General features: G+C 46.7%; 1 protein-coding gene across 11 annotated transcripts in view; it reads left to right on the top strand.

The window, feature by feature from the left end:
• The window catches only part of SCAP (SREBF chaperone), a 60,829-nt gene that overhangs the window by 32,006 nt on the left and 12,587 nt on the right, over positions 1-16,236 (top strand). For all 11 annotated transcript variants that reach the window (XM_035275210.3, XM_035275207.3, XM_078350664.1 and 8 more), the window contains 5 exons: positions 2,227-2,356; positions 13,795-13,952; positions 14,785-15,005; positions 15,188-15,293; positions 15,938-16,110. In XM_035275210.3, the coding sequence (XP_035131101.1) occupies positions 2,227-2,356; positions 13,795-13,952; positions 14,785-15,005; positions 15,188-15,293; positions 15,938-16,110 (788 nt within the window). The remainder of the gene's footprint in view (positions 1-2,226; positions 2,357-13,794; positions 13,953-14,784; positions 15,006-15,187; positions 15,294-15,937; positions 16,111-16,236) is intronic.

The raw sequence follows: 16,236 nt of genomic DNA, 5'->3' as shown, positions 1-16,236 counted from the left end.
TGGAGTAAAAAAAGAGCACCCAGTGACATCTAATTTTTGGGAAAAAAGAAAAAAAAAGAGCACCCAGATGACATGTTAGCTGGACTGCCTACATGCAGGTCAGAGAGTGATGTGAGTCATTGAGTCACTTGATTGCACAAGCTGCTGCTCATTGTGATAGAAGGTGGATTTCAATTCAGAGAGGAAATTGGAATCACATTATATTGTTTCTGTTTCTGAGACAGGGTCTCACTCTGACATCCAGGCTGGAGTGCAGCGGTGTGATCTCAGCTCACCTCAAACTCTGCCTCCCAGATTCAAGTGATTCTCTTGCCTCAGCCTCCAGAGCAGTGGGGATTTCAGGTGTGAGCTACCACGCCCAGCTATTTTTTGTATTTTTAGTAGAGATGGGATTTCACCATGTTGGCCAGGCTGGTCCCAAACTCCTGACCTCAAGTGATCTGCCCACCTTGGCCTCCCAAAGTGCTGGGGTTACATGTTTGGGATTACATGTTTGAGCCACCGTGCTCAGCCTAGTCATGCATTTCTGACTTAGGATATTTTCAGTTTATGACAGTTTTATCAAGACATAACCCCACTGTAGGTCAAGGTGTATCTGTACATGTCAAGTGCTTAGAATAGTGCCTGGCACATATTAAACATCATCTAAGAGTTTTTCATTGTTGTTACTCACTATCTTCCTAGGCTTCTACCTCCAGAATGCACAAGCAGTCTCCAAAGCATGTATAATCTAAATGTAGAACAAAAACTGACCATACTCTGTGATTACTATGCAAACGCTGTAGCTGCAACCTAAATTCGTTTTTTCTTTTTTTTTTTTTTTGGAGACAGGGTCTCAGTCTGTCACCCAGGCTGGAGTGAAGTGGCACAGTCTCAGCTCACTGCAACTTCTGCCTCCCGAGTTCAAGCGATTGTCCTGCCTCAGCCTCCCCAGTAGCTGGGATTACAGGCACATGCCTCCAGGCCCAGCTAATTTTTTTTTTTTTTTGAGAGGGAGTCTCACTCTGTCACCAGGCTGGAGTGCAGTGATGGTGTAATCTCGGCTCACTGCAACCTGTGACTCCTGGGTTTGAGCAGTTCTTTTGCCTCAGCCTCCCAAGTTGCTGGAATTACAGGCAGCTCATTTTTGTACTTTTACTAGAAATGAGGTTTCATCATCTTGGCCCAGGCTGGTCTTGAACTCTTGACTTCGTGATCCACCCACCTCACTCAGCCTCCCAAAGTGCTGGGATTACAGGTGTGAGCCATCGTGCCTGGCCTAAATTAATTTTTTTTAAGTGAAAGCAAGTTTATTAGGAAAGTAAAGGAATAAAAAATGGCTGCACCATAGGCAGAGCAGCCCTAAATTAATTCTTACCACATTCTCTTGTAGTTCTCTCTTCCTACTCAGAGCATCTTGGAGTCAGGCTGTAGTATTATCTTTTGTATTCCCAGTGCTCAGCACGTAAATACCTCTTTAATAAATGGTTTTTGAGTATAGATAAAGCTGGAAAAGCCAGCGAAAAGTAAAAAATGATTCTAGTGAAGGTAAAGAAATTGTATTTTCTGTTATTAACATAATAAATGTATTTAAAATATTTAAAACATTGCATTGTCAGAAGACTTGAAGAGACACTTCACAAAAGAGGCTGTGTCCAAGTGGCCAGTAGTAAGCATATGAAATAATTTTTTATATTATTTCTTATCAGGAAAATGTACATTAAAACCATGCTGGGATACCACTGTCTCTTCCTCTAAATGGTTAACATTTATTGGACTGACAATATCAAGAGGTGACAAGGATTTGGAGAAACTGGAACTCCTATGTCACTGGTGATAGTGAGAATATAAATTTGTACAACTGCTATGGAAAACTGTTTGGTATCAACTACTAAGCTAAATATGCATATAACTCCATAACTGGGATTACAGGTGGGAGCCACCGTGCCTGGCTTACTAAATATATTTATACATACTTAGTTTATACAGCCTGAAAACATTTAACAGAACAGTTTATTTTACCAGTTGGGCTTCTTCATAAGGTTTATGTGACTAAAATAAGTTTGAAAAATTCTAATCTAGATGACTTCTGAGTTTTGGCTTTGCAATTTGGTGATTCTAATAGTTTGTACATTTTTGCAGTTCAAACAGAATTTAGTTTTTAATTCCATTGGCTCCTGTGTCACTGCTGAGAGAAGACCGCCTCTCATAGTGTCCTAACTCTTACCTCCTTTTTGTTCATCCCAGCTACCCACTGCTGAAACTCCCCTTGCCAGGAACAGGACCTGTGGAATTCACCACTCCTGTGAAGGATTATTCACCCCCGCCTGTGGACTCCGACCACAAACAGGGAGAGCCTGCTGAGCAGCCTGAGTGGGTGGGTACTCTGTGTGTTCCTGAGCGAGAGTGTTGGGTGGAGATTGGCTGAGGCAGGGGTCTGCCAGTGAGAGTGAGGTTGGTCAGCTTCTGATTTGTGAATTCATGTACTTTAACAGCTTTATCAACACACCACATAGATACTTAGTTTATATATTTTTGTCTTTTTTTTGAGACAGGATTTTGCTGTTGTTGCCCAGGCTGGAGTGCAGTGATGTGATCTCGGCTCACTGCAACCTCCACCTCCTGGGTTCAAGTGATTCTCCTGCTTCAGCCTCAGAGTAGCTGGGATTACAGGTGCCCACCACCACACCCAGCTCCTGTAATCCCAGGTACTCAGGAAACTGAGGCAGGAGAATTGCTTGAACCCGGGAGGCGGAGGTTGCAGTGAACTGAGATCACACCATTGCACTCCAGCCTGGGCAACAACAGCGAACTCTGTCTTGACTGGGCTTGGTGGCTCACGGCTATAATCTCAGCACTTTGAGAGGCCGAGGCGGACAGATCTGAAGTCAGGAGTTCGAGATGAATCTGGCCAACATGGTGAAACTTTGTCTCTACTAAAAATACAAAAATTAGCTGGGCAGCATGGTGAAACCCCGTCTCTACTAAAAATACAAAAATTAGCATCATACTGGCTTTGGCTTGATCTCTATTTTTTTTTTATTTTTTTTAGTTGGGGTTTCATACTTGTTGCCCAGGCTGGAGTGCAATGGTGTGATCTCAGCTCACTGCAACCTCTACCTCTTGGGTTCAAGTGATTCTCCTGCCTCAGCCTCCCAAGTAGCTGAGATTACAGGCATGTGCCACCACACCCGGCTAATTTTGTATTTTTAGTAGAGACTGGATTTCTCCATGTTGGTCAGGTGCCTGGGACTACAGATGCCTGCCACCATGCCCGGCTAATTTTTGTATTTTTAGTGGAGACAGGGTTTCACCATGTTGGCCAGGATGCTCTTGAACTCCTGACCTCAGGTGATCCACCCACCTTGGCCTCCCAAAGTGCTGGAATTACAGGCGTGAACCATTGTGCTCAGCTAGTTTATACATTTAATGAATAACTTTTATTGAAAGGAAACACCAAATGATGCCAAAGCATGACTGTTGTAGCAAAACAGATCTGTGCTTGTCCTAGCTATGGCCAGCTGGGCCTGGGCTCACACATGCTGGATCAATATGTGGCAGTATCCTGGCAGACACACAGGCCATCCTCTCCTTGTCCCTGGGCAGTTAGAACAACTGTGCATCTGAGAGTATTCCGACATAATAGAATTCCAGCGTTGTCTAGTATTTGTAATGTGCACTTATTTTTTTCAGGTCTGTCAGGTCCTATTTTATCCTCACAATCCAAAAAGTGCAGGTTTTAAATCTCTTTTCCAGGTAAAGAAGCTGGGGCCCAGAGTGATTAAGTGCCTTAGTTATTTATTTCTTTATTTTTAATTTTCTTATTTTAATCTTGCTGTGTTGCCCAGGCTGGAGTGCAGTAATGTGATCTTGGCTCACTGCAACCTCTGCCTCTCGGGTTCAAGTGATTCTTCTGCCTCAGCTTCCCAAGTAGCTGGGAGTACAGGTGTGCACCAGTGTCCAACTAGTTTTGTATTTTTATTAGAGACACGGTTTCACTATGTTGGCCAGGCTGGTCTCGAACTCCTGACCTCAGGTGATCTGCCCACCTCTGCCTTCCAAAGTACTGGGATTACAGACATGAGCCACTGTGCCCAACCAGTTATTTAGTTTGGAGCTCTAGGTTTCCAGACCCCAGCCCACTGCTCCTTCTGGACTATACTATTTTCAATTGACTGTCTCTAGGCCAAACACTGATATAAATCAGAGAAAAAAGGTCTCAGGCTGGGTGCGGTGGCTCACGCCTATAATCCCAGCACTTTGGGAGGCCGAGGCGGATGGATCACAAGGTCAAGAGATCGAGACCATCCTGGTCAACAAGGTGAAACCCCGTCTCTACTAAAAATACGAAAATTAGCTGGGCATGGTGGTGCGTGCCTGTAGTCCCAGCTACTCGGGAGGCTGAGGCAGGAGAATTGCTTGAACCCAGAAGGCGGAGGTTGTGGTGAGCCGAGATTGTGCCATTGCACTCCAGTCTGGGTAACAACAGTGAAACTCCAAAAAAAAAAAAAGAAAGAAAGAAAAAAGGTCTCCAGTTGAGGGGCTCAGTCATGGGACCTAATTCACACTGTACTCATTATTTTGGAGCTCACTGAAGCTTAACTAGCTCATTTCTGTACCTTTTGCCTGCCAGGTATGGGCAGAGTGCCCTTCCTTCATGTGTTGTGCTCTGGTCCCTGGATTGGTGCTGGACTTGCTGAATCTGTTGTTGAGGAAAATAAAAGCTCAGTGAATAGAGCTCTCTTCCCACCTTCACTCTGACAGTCAGCATAGTCCCATTTCTTTTTTGGTTAATGTCGTAGTCAGGTAACTTGTTATGAACTTGACTCAGCGGCTGAAATAGAGGTATATCTGGTAAGATAGGTCTGTGCCACAACTGTACATGGTGTCAGTGGGGAGCGCACAACCCTGACTTCTTGGGGCTCTGCCTATGAAAGTCAAAGGTACATGGTATGATGCTGGCTGGAACCAGTTTTGTGGTGAAACCAGTTTTGTGGCTTTATGTCCCAGCTTGGCCATTGACTCACTGGCTCACTATGGGACCTTCCTGGTTAAACCTTTTTACCCTCATTAACCATTTTATTTTTATTTTTTTGAGATGGAGTCTTGTTTTGTTGCTCAGGCTGGAGTGCAGTAGCATGATCTCAGCTCACTGCAACCTCTGCCTCCTGAGTTCAAAGTGATTCTCCTGCCTCAGCCTCCTGAGTACCTGGGACTACAAGCATGCGCCACCACGCCTGGATAATTTTTGTATTTTTAGTAGGGATGGGGTTTCACCATGTTGGCCAGGCTGGTCTCAAACTCCTGACCTCAAGTGATCTGCCTGCCTCTCTGCTTCCGAAAGTGCTGGGGTTATAGGCGTGAGCCACTGTGCGCAGCCTTCATTAACCTTTTAATGCAATTTTAGCACATAAGGGAGTGTTTGTATTTCCTGACTAGTAGAGTTTAGTTGGTCTTTGTTGGTGTGGAATAGATGTTTAATGAAAAGGCTATAAGGGGTGTTATGTGTTTATGAGCTCTTTGAGTGATGGGATGATGATAGAAAGTGTTTGTGCAGAATAACTAGAGGACTCTGGACTCAGAGGATTGTCCATTTTTTCTCTTTCTGATTGGAACCTTCATCCCATACAGGATTGAGAAAGAGACTTGGGCCCAGGGCAGTCACCTGGTGTCACACAGGCTCAGTGGTCAATTATCTCACCTCCATTGACTGTCCTTGACAAAAATACAGGCCAGCGATACTGAAGTGGATGGTAAGGACTGATTTAGTTAGGAAGAACAGAATTCAACCCAAATCAGTAAGTGAAAAGGGAATTTTTGGTTCATATAACTTCGCCAAGTGCAGGGCTGACTTCAGCACAACATAGTGTGGGCCTCAAAAGGAGTCCATCTCCTGACTTTGTCGTCTCTGGGTCAGCTCCACTCTTGTCTTCCCAACAGTGGCCCTAGCAGCTTCAGCCCCATGTTTTTGCATCATCCAATCCAGTGGAGGATGAGTGGGAACCCAGTTGGCTATGAATAGGGTTACCTGCCTGTCCCCTTCCCAAGCCATGTGGGTATAGGCAGGTATTTTATTGTTGTCACCACCTTGCTGAGAATGAGAGAGGATGGTTTTCAAAGGGAAAGTAGGGCTGGGTGCAGTGGTGCATGCCTGTAATCCCAGGGCTGAGGTAGGAGGATCACTTGAGCCCAGGAGTTCAAGGCTGCAGTGAGCTATGATCATACCATTGCAGTCCAGCTGGGGCAACAGAGTGAGACCTTGTCTCTAAAAATATTAAAAATAAAAATAAAGGGAAAATAGGAGACTTGGACAGTAGACCTCACATTGCAGGTGTCTGCTGCCTATACCAAGGAGCCAAAACTTACTTCCTTGCTCTACTCATTGTTCGGTTCAGCACTCGTTTATTGCATGGGCTTGGTGTGCCCGGTAGGGTGATGTGGGGGACAGATGGAATCTCACTGTCCTTGAGGAGATTCTATACTGTTTGAGAAGAGAAGACAACGATTTTCAAAGTTTAAGGTAAATATAATACATGTCAAAGAGACGTGGGGGAGCAACTGAAAGAGCTCCTGGTGGTCAGTGCTAGAGCAGTTTTTGCAGCAAAATAAACCACTATTGAATTGTAACTCAAAATATAAAATAATTATCTGTGAGTTTATCCTGAGTCCATATGCTTGAAGAAATATGAATAAATGAATGGACAATAGACAGATATCCTGGGCAAAAAAAATTCTAAGTAATGTATATAGATACTCCTTCCTCAAGAAGGTGAGACGTAACTCTTCACTCCCTAAAGTATGGACCGTGCATGGTGACTTTCTTCCAAAGAGGAGAGTGTGGCTGTGGGAAAAAGCACCTTTACAGTGGAGAAGCCTGACAGACACTTCCTTAGTAAGTGAGTGGGGGCTAAAGCAGCAGCAATAAATCATATTGACTGAGTGTGCGCTTGATATGTGAGGAGGAGTACATTTTAATGCTGATCTTCCTCCCCCAAACTCATAACCTCAGTCTAACCATGAGTAAAACATCAGACAAATCCCGGTCGAGGGATACCCTCCAAAATGCCTGACCAGTACCCCTTGAAGCTGTCAAGATCATCCAAAGCAAGGGAAGTCTGAGAAACTGTCACAAGCTACAAGAAGCCTCAGGAGATACGACAGCTAAATGTAATGTGGTTTCCTGGCTGGGATCCTGGAAAAGAAAAAGGACATTAGGCAAAAACTTAAGAAAATCTGAATACACTTTGGACTTTGGTTAAGAATTTCATCGTGAACTTTGGGTTTTGGAAGAAGGACTGCAGAGATGAAGCATCATTCTTTTTTTTTTTTTTTTTTTTTTTTGAGATGGAGTTTTGCTCTTGTTACCCAGGCTGGAGTGTGGTGGCGCATTCTCGGCTCACCACAACCTCCGCCTCCTGGTTCAAATGATTCTCCTGTCTCAGCCTCCCAAGTAGCTGGGATTACAGGCATGTGCCACCATGCCCGGCTAATTTTGTTTTTTTTTTTTTTTTTTTTGTATTTAGTAGAGACAGGGTTTCACCATGTTGACCAGGATGGTCTCGATCTCTTGACCTCGTGATCCACCCGCCTCGGCCTCCCAAAGTGCTGGGATTACAGGCGTGAACCACCGTGCCCAGCACATCATTCTTTTTATATCCCTCGGCCTCCTAAATTATTTTTAAAATTCCCGTACAGTGAGGTTTAGTCTGTGTGCTGTAAAGTTCTTGGTATCTTCAGTTTGGATGTATTTATTTATTTATTTTTATACGGAGTCTTGCTCTGTTGCCTAGGCTGGAGTGCAATGGCATGCTCTTGGCTTACCGCAACCTCCACCTCCCAGGTTCAAGCAATTCTTCTGCCTCAGCCTCCCTAGTAGCTGGGATTACAGATGTGTACCACCATGCCCAGCTAATTTTTGTATTTTTTAAGTAGAGACAGGATTTCATCATGTTGGTCAGGCTGGTCTCAAATCCCTGACCTCATGATCTGCCCGCCTCAGCCTCCCAAAGTGCTGGGATTACAGGTGTGAGCCACTGAGTCCAGCTAGTTGTTTGGATTTTTTAAAAAGCCATTCTAATATAGAGAAATCTCATTGTGATTGTGATTTTAATTTTCACTTCCTAGATGACTAATGACCTTAGTCACTTTTTCAAGTGCTTATTGTTTGCCTGTCTTCCTTTGTGACATGTATGTTCAGATGTCCGCATTTTGTGTTGAGTTGTTTGACTTCTTGTCATTGAATTACGGATCTTTATGCTGGAGACAGTTGTCTTTTTATGTAGTCCTCCTCCTCCCCTTTTGTTAGGTGCTTCTCCACAATGGGATTGGTGGCTGCACCCTACAGTTAGACCTTTACGTGTCCTCCAGAAAGGACTCCAATCAATTCTGCCATGTCTCTGTGCTCTGAGTTAGGCTCACTGTGTGTTGTCACTGTGACCACTGGCCTCCATGGCTACTCTTGGAGAAAGGCATTTCTTTCTGGGCACAGGGATGTTTTTACCACAGGAAGAGAAAAGCAAAGCAGAAAAAGTAGAGACTTTATGTTTTCCAGCTCTGTGACTTTGGGCAAGTTACTAACACCTTGTGCCTTAGTTTTCACATCCATAAAATGGGATAGTAATTATACCTACATTATACATTGTCATTTTTGTGATTAAGTGAAAGAATGCAAGGATTTAGCACAGTGCCTGGTTCATCGCTTGCATTCAACAAATGTTTGTGGCTGTTGCCATTGTTATCATTGTCATTGATCAGGCCTGGCTGGTCAAGCACAGGGGAGAAGTTTCATGTGCTTGGACTGCCTAGTGGTGTGCACTGGAAGTACACTACTTAGGCTTTATCCCTCAGCTTGGTGTGACTTCCTCCAGGAAGCCTTCCCCAGCTCTCTTGCAATATGTCCTCAGCTTCTTTAAGCTCTACATGACGACCCCACTGGAGTCATGTTTCACCTAAGTTTATATACTCCAGTGTTTTACACATGGTAGATGCCCAAGAAAGGTTTCTTGTTGAATAAAGAAGCAGCGTGGCTTATTTAGGAGACAGTGAATCTGTAGTTTTTCTTGGAGCATGGTAGGTAGAACCAAGTTGAATCCTGGGCTGTGAAGTTTAAACTTGTTCCGTAGACAGTGGGAAGCCATTCCCTTAGAGGCAATGACTCGATGACAGTCGAGTGGTAAGAAGACCCATTGTATTGAACCTGCAGAAACTTGTAGACTGAGATGATTGTACCTGGGACACCAACTCCAGTTATCATGGTTTAAAGGGATAATAGAAATTATATAAATAATTAATATATTTTCAGATATTTTGCTAGATCTTCATGGTTCACATGAGTTGTTTTGTTTGGTCCTCATGGTGTTCTGGTGAGGTCTGAGGTTTTATTCTCATTTCCTTCAGTAAGGAACAAAGCTTGGAGAGTTTAGAGACCATCATCCAAGGGACACAGCCAGGGAGCGGTGGCACTAGGATTTGAACTCTGGTAGGTCTCCTGAGCCTGCTCTTCCCACCACAGCCCTTGCCTACCAGGGTTGGAAGGCAAGGATCAGGATGCCTGTTCTCTAGAAGAGCTGAGTGTCAGGAGTCTTCCACATCCTGTTCTGAGGGAGCCCACACAGGTGCACCGGTAAAATACCTGGAGCTCTAGTTTGCTCTATCTAAATAAGAAGGATTTTTTTTAAAAAAATCTGGGGTTTCCAGCACTATCTGGGTCCCCAAGAGTGGCTCATTATGAAAATCTGAGTCTTACCCGGGCACAGTGGTTCATGCCTGTAATCCCAGCACTTTGGGAGGCTGAGGCAGGTGGATCACCCAAGGTCGGGAGCTTGAGACCAAGCCTGACCAACGTGGAGGAACCCCATCTCTACTAAAAATACAAAATTAGCTGGGCATGGTAGCGCATGCCTGTAATCCCAGCTACTCAGCAGGCTGAGGCAGGAGAATCACTTGAACCCGGGAGGCGGAGGTTGTGGTGAGCTGAGATCATGCCATTGTGCTCCAGCCTGGGCAACAAGAACGAAACTCCTCAAAAAAAAAAAATCTGAGCCTCATACTGAGGCCTAGCTGGCAGGTCCACAGAGGTGGCTGGGCTTGTTCTATGCCAAACCTCCACCGCCAGCATTGCAGTTTGTGGTCTTGTGGTCGTGGTGTGAGCGTGGATACAGAGTTTTCAGGAAGCTCTGGGTGGGAGCCTCATGCTCTGAACCTTGGTGGCCAGAGACCCCAGGGGCCCCCAGGACCTCAGCTCTTCTCCCACGCTGCTTTTCCTTTCCTTCTGTGTCTAGGCCTTTCTTTCTGTGTCTTTCTCCATGTGACTTATGTTCAGAGTTACCCAGCCCTGGGTTTCAATCCTGGCCCTGTTGCCTATCAGTTATGTGACTTCGGACATTTCATTGGATCTCTGTGAGCCATGGTTTTCTTATCTGCGTCCTTGAGCTCAGTGTCTCTCACAAGGCTGTAGTAGAGTTGTCAGCCAAGGCTGCAGCCATCTCAGAGGTCAACTGGGGAAGGATCTCCTTCCAAGTTCACTTAAATGTAGGTTCCTTACAGGCCGTTAGTTGAGGACCTCAGTTCCTTACTGTGTGCTGGTCGAAGGCCTCCCTCAATTCCTTGCTGCATAGGCCTTCCCTGAGCAGCTCACAATGTGGTGGCTGGTTTCATCACAGTGGTGGCTCTCGAAAGAAAGGGGCCAGGGTGGGAGAAGGAGTCATAGTCTTTTGTAACCTAATTGAAAAAGTGATTTCTTACCACTTTGGCTGTGTTTGTTCGTCATAGGCAAATCATTAGGTCCAGCCCACTCTTAAGGGGATGGGATGATACAAAGGTATGAACACTGGGAGGTGTGGACTCTTGGGGGCCATGTTAGAAGGTTGCCTACCACAGCTTCTCTCTAGTTAGGCATCTTTTGCCTAGGGGCATCTGGACCCTACTGGCCCTTACTTCCTCCATCATCCACTCAGGATACCAGAGTTTCCATGCCCGTTTCTCTCTTGAATATTTAGTAGGGATTGTGGGAGCTCAGCACAATGAGTATGGGCCCTGCCTACACTTCCCTACCAGGCTAGTGCTCCTGCCTTGCTCAGGCCTATGTGAGCTTCTGTTCTGGTCACAGCCTGTGGCAGCCAACTCCATCCAGGTGCCTCTGTGCCTCCCAGCAGCTTCTAGTGGCTGAGTATGATAGAGAAGACAAAGTGGATGAGACCTTCTGTCCCCAGAGTCCTCACTAAGGCACAGCGACATAAAGTTCACAAATCTCTGATTGTTCCTTTGTACCCAGGGTCCCAGGAGGCATTAACTTGCTGTGCTTGGTCAGCATGTTGGCCCTTGCCCATGCTGTAACCTCGAGTATGGCATCGGTGAGTGGCTCCACAGCCTCCCCTTCATTTACACACATATCCCTCAAGTGGGCTGAGCCCTGCCCCAAGTCCGCACCTCGTAGTGCACCACTGTCTGTGGGCAGTCTTTCCTTGTCTCCAGTTGTCACCAACTCTAGGGGAGTCTTTCCAGAGCATTGCTTTCCTCAGGCTGCCCCTTCACCTCAGAGACACTGGGCTTTGCTTTGTCAGCTGACTAAAATCCTGACAGCTCAGTCAGGCTTCGATCTGAGCCTGCCTGTCATCTTCCTTGTAATTTCTGTTATCCCCTGACAGGTTTCCTAGGTGCAGATGTTCAGGCCTTCTGTGCTCTCAGCATCCCTTGCAGCTCACATTCCCTCCTACCCCGCTCCCACCTGTCCTTTTCTAACCTTATGGCTCCACTTACCTTCTCCCAGGCCGTGACTCTGCGGTGGCTGACCCAGCATGTGTTTTGGGATACTCCACGACATGCCTATCACTGAAGGTTGCGTGTATGGACACTCTTGTCATTGACATGCCTGATAAGCTCTTGAAGGGTAGGCAGATTCTAATGAGAAAAGTGTATGATATTTAGTGAAGAGACCTTGGTTTGAGTCCTTGCCCCACCCTGCCTGGAGTGTGAAGCTCTGAATGCCTGAGCCTCTCCTTGCTTCTCATTGGGCTGTTTTGCGGGACAGATGAAGTGTTATCCTTACTGTTCCTTGCTAATATTTCTGCTAATCTCTCAGACATGGTTTGTGTGCATATGTGGTGTGTGTATACATCTTGATGCTGCAGGGTGAATGTAGCTCTTCCTCTTTCACAAGGAGGAAATTGAAATCCAGAGTCATCAAAAGTATTTCCAAGGCCATACATTTGTAAAGCTGTGATTTAAAATTGGGTCCTCCAATCTTCAAAACCCACTACTCTGCTGCAAGTGACAACCCTGGATAAGTAAGACAGGTTCTATGCTTTGGGTAGTATGGAGTCTTATGGTACGGTCAGCAGGCATGTTCCATAAAGGGCTAGATTTAGGCTTTGCGGTCTCTGTTGCAACCATTTAGCTCTGCTATTGTAGAGTGAAAGCATCCATAGACAAAGTAATGTAGGGGTGTGTCTGTGCTTCAGTAAAAACAGGATGTGGAAAGACAGGCGCTAACCAGCCTGGGCAACATAGTGAGACTCCATCTCTACAGAAAATAAAGAAGTTAGAGGGGAGGGGTAGCATTAGGAGAAATACCTAATATAGGTGATGGGTTGATGGGTGCAGCAAACCACCATGGCACGTGTGGACCTATGTAACAAACCTGCACATTCTGCATATGTATCCCAGAACTTAAAGTATTTTTAAAAAAAAAGTTAGCCAGGTGTGCAGGTGTGGCACTTTGGGAGGCTGAGATGGGAGGATTGCTTGAGCCCAGGAGTTCAAGACCAGCCTGGAAACATAGTGATACCCTGTTTCTACAAAAAAGTTTTGACAATTAGGCATGGTGGTGGTACCCACCTCTAGTCTCAGCTACTTGGGGGGTGGGGGTGTTGAGGTGAGAGGATTGCTTTAGCCTGGGAGATTGAGGTTGCAGTGAGCTGATTGGGTGACAAGAGTGGAGACCCTGTCTCAAAAAGAAAAAACAGGCGTGGGCCCTCATTTGGCCTATAAGCCATAGTTTGCCTACACCTGGTCCCACAGTAGATGTGTTATTGAGCAAAAGGAGCTCACTGTCCAATGTGTTAGAAGCCAATACTGTGACACCAGGATTCAGGGAAAAGAAAAGCTTTATATTCAGGAGGCTGAGGCAGGAGAATTGCCTGAACCCAGGAGGCGGAGGTTGCGGTGAGCCGAGATCGCGCCATTGCACTCCAGCCTGGGTAACAAGAGCGAAACTCCGTCTCAAAAAAAAAAAAGCTTTATATTGAAGGTTAACTCCCTAGGCAACAGGAGTCCGGATCAAATCTGTCTCCCTGTGCTGGCTTTAAGGCAGTAATTTTTTTTTTCCTTTTTTTTTTTTTTTAGGATTTGAACACAGGAGAGGCAGTAATTTTATTAGAAAAGGTTTAGAGGGTGGATACTGGGATTAGCAGATGATTGGTGGAAGGAAGGGGGATGTCTGGAAAGTTCTTGAGCATGCAGTTATCTCTTCATGCCACCTCATGGGTCCCACGTGCAAATTCTGGGGGAGTTAGTATGAAATATGCAGTGGAAATTCGGGCTGTGACACCAGCAGCCTCATTCTGCACAACTTGTCGGCCATCTTGGTTCCAGCTTATTTCAGCCAGTTCTTTTATCTCATAAGTGGAGGGAATATCTGGGTTTAAGCCAATTGTTTCTTATCTGCCATACTGCAAACTCAAGAACTTCTATTAGTCATTGGTTTCTTTAACTCTATGGGGCATGGTTTCAGATGCCCATTCAGTTTCTTGAGTTGGATCACGTTTCTTCCTCCTGTGCTGAACTGCCCTTTCCACCCCTCCCTCATTTCTTCTGCAGTATGTGGGTGCCCCGGTGGCTTATGTCCAGCAGATATTTGTGAAGTCCTCAGTGTTTCCCTGGCACAAGAACCTCCTGGCAGTAGATGTATTTCGTTCACCTCTGTCCCGGGCGTTCCAGCTGGTGGAGGAGATCCGGAACCACGTGCTGAGAGACAGGTACCCCTCTCAGAGTCACTGGCCTCCCTGAATCCCATTCTGTACTAAAGGGAGAGTTACGGACCTCAGCGTAACTCCAGTGAGCCAGTCAGCTCTGCAGAAATAGAACAAGCAAAAAGGATGGAGGATGAGCCAGCCTTCAATTTCTCAGCATCCTTGTGGGTCCATGGTGGCTGCATTGCCCTTGGACCTATGCCAGTGGCACACACACAGCCCTGAGTCTCATCCTTACATCTCAGATGCACTCAGTGTCCACTGAGCTGACTCATGACCCGCATGGCTTCCTGCCTGTGTGTTATGGTGTGTAATGGCGGTGTCTCTATCAATGAGAAGCAAGCTCTACCTGGGGGTACCTTCTGAAGCCCCAGCCCAGATCATGCTCCCCTGCCATCAGTGGGTCTCTGGATTATGCTGGCTTGGCATACAAAATGTGTAATTGGCAAGCTGCATCACTGCCAGATTTTAGTTAGATAGTGGCATTGACAAATATTTTGATGAACTAAATGAAGCTCCTAGTTTATCCCACTCCCTGGTCATCCACTGAATTGGCCAGGGTGTATTAGTGGGCAGGGTTGTACATGCTCCGATGGTACACTTGCCTGTCCTCAGAAGGGATGGGCTTTGGGGCTCTGGATGCACTTTGAAAGTCAGACATGGTTAGGTAATTGGCCACCTGGAAGTACTTTGCCCTGCTGCCCTAATCATCAGGCTCTTTGGTGATACCAGAGCAAATACGGGGCATTGGAGAACAGACAGAAGACGTACCCTAAGTATAACAGATCTGCCCTCTGGTGGCAGACACAGCAGCTGCCTTGTCCTGTCTCCTGCATAGCTCTGGGACCAGAAGCTTAGAGGAGTTGTGTCTGCAAGTGACCGACCTACTGCCAGGCCTCAGGAAGCTCAGGAACCTACTCCCTGAGCATGGTTGCCTGCTGCTGTCCCCTGGGAACTTCTGGCAGAATGACTGGGAACGCTTCCATGCTGATCCTGACATCATCGGGACCATCCACCAGCACGAGCCTAAAACCCTGCAGACTTCAGCCACGCTCAAAGGTAGCCCTGGCACAAGTTCCCTTCAGACATGTAAGGGTGCCCATTGGTCACCGTCTTTTTGATGGGCACTTAGGCGGATCAGAGTTTACCCCATTTCCTGGGGTGGGGGTGAAAAAGGGGTCCTTGGTGGCTTTGCAGTAGCTGCGATTTCTTTGTCAGTACCTGCTGGTTTCTGCCTGCAGACTTGTTGTTTGGTGTTCCCGGGAAGTACAGTGGGGTGAGCCTCTACACCAGGAAGAGGATGGTCTCCTATACCATCACCCTGGTCTTCCAGCGCTACCATGCCAAGTAAGATTGAAAGTGCCCTGGGCTCCTGACTGGTCTGCTGAGTGACGTGAGGTTTTGAGTAGTTCCTCTTCTGGTTAGTGTTCTGAATGCCCCCCTGGGAACTTCGAGAGTTTCCGGGCTTCCTGTTGAAATGTTTATATCCCTTAGACTAAGCGATGCTGTCTGCCACATTTTAATGGAGGTGAACTGGCAGCTGATTAAGCGTAGGGGACTAAGGCGGGGCTGGCAGTCTCTGTGTCCTGGTGCCTCCTCTGGTCTCTCTTGAGCCTAGGGCAGGCATCTGGTTACTACTGAGCCCCCTAAGGCCTGAGTCCTTTCCAGTGGGGCACTGCAGGTGGCTCCCCAGCTGGCAAAGGCACTCGAGGTGCTTCTGATAGGCTCTCCTGGCAATCAAGTGTAGTGTAGTAGGTCCAGAAAGGGAGGAGATTGAGAAAGGAGTAGGAGGAGCTCCTGAGAAAACTCTGTCCCCTTTGTGATTTTCCCAGTATCCCTGGAGATTATAGAGAATCTCAGGCATCATAGGGAAGTTCCCTTCCAACACAGGGGCAGGAGGGGAGGTCCTGATGGACCCTCTATCTAGAATTGTCTTTGTCCCCAGAACCAAGAGGGACCCTTCCATCTACCCCAACCTTGCTCTTGACCAGGTTCCTGGGCAGCCTGCGTGCCCGCCTGATGCTTCTGCACCCCAGCCCCAACTGCAGCCTTCGGGCGGAGAGCCTGGTCCACGTGCACTTCAAGGAGGAGATTGGTGTCGCCGAGCTCATCCCCCTCGTGACCACCTATATCATCTTGTTTGCCTACATCTACTTCTCCACGCGTAGGTTCATGACAGGGAGGTCAGGGGCTTTCTCCAAGCTAAATGGGCATCTCCATGTCACCTGGTTCCTTGCCTCTGGAGGTGGCTTCGGGTAGAGATATAGGAACACACCTGGTGGTTGCCAGA

Source organism: Callithrix jacchus, chromosome 15 (assembly GCF_049354715.1).
Source record: "Callithrix jacchus isolate 240 chromosome 15, calJac240_pri, whole genome shotgun sequence".
In the NCBI taxonomy this organism is placed as follows: Eukaryota; Metazoa; Chordata; class Mammalia; order Primates; family Cebidae; genus Callithrix; species Callithrix jacchus.
Note: the sequence above shows the minus strand (reverse complement) of the source record. Positions and strands in the feature narration are given on the sequence as shown.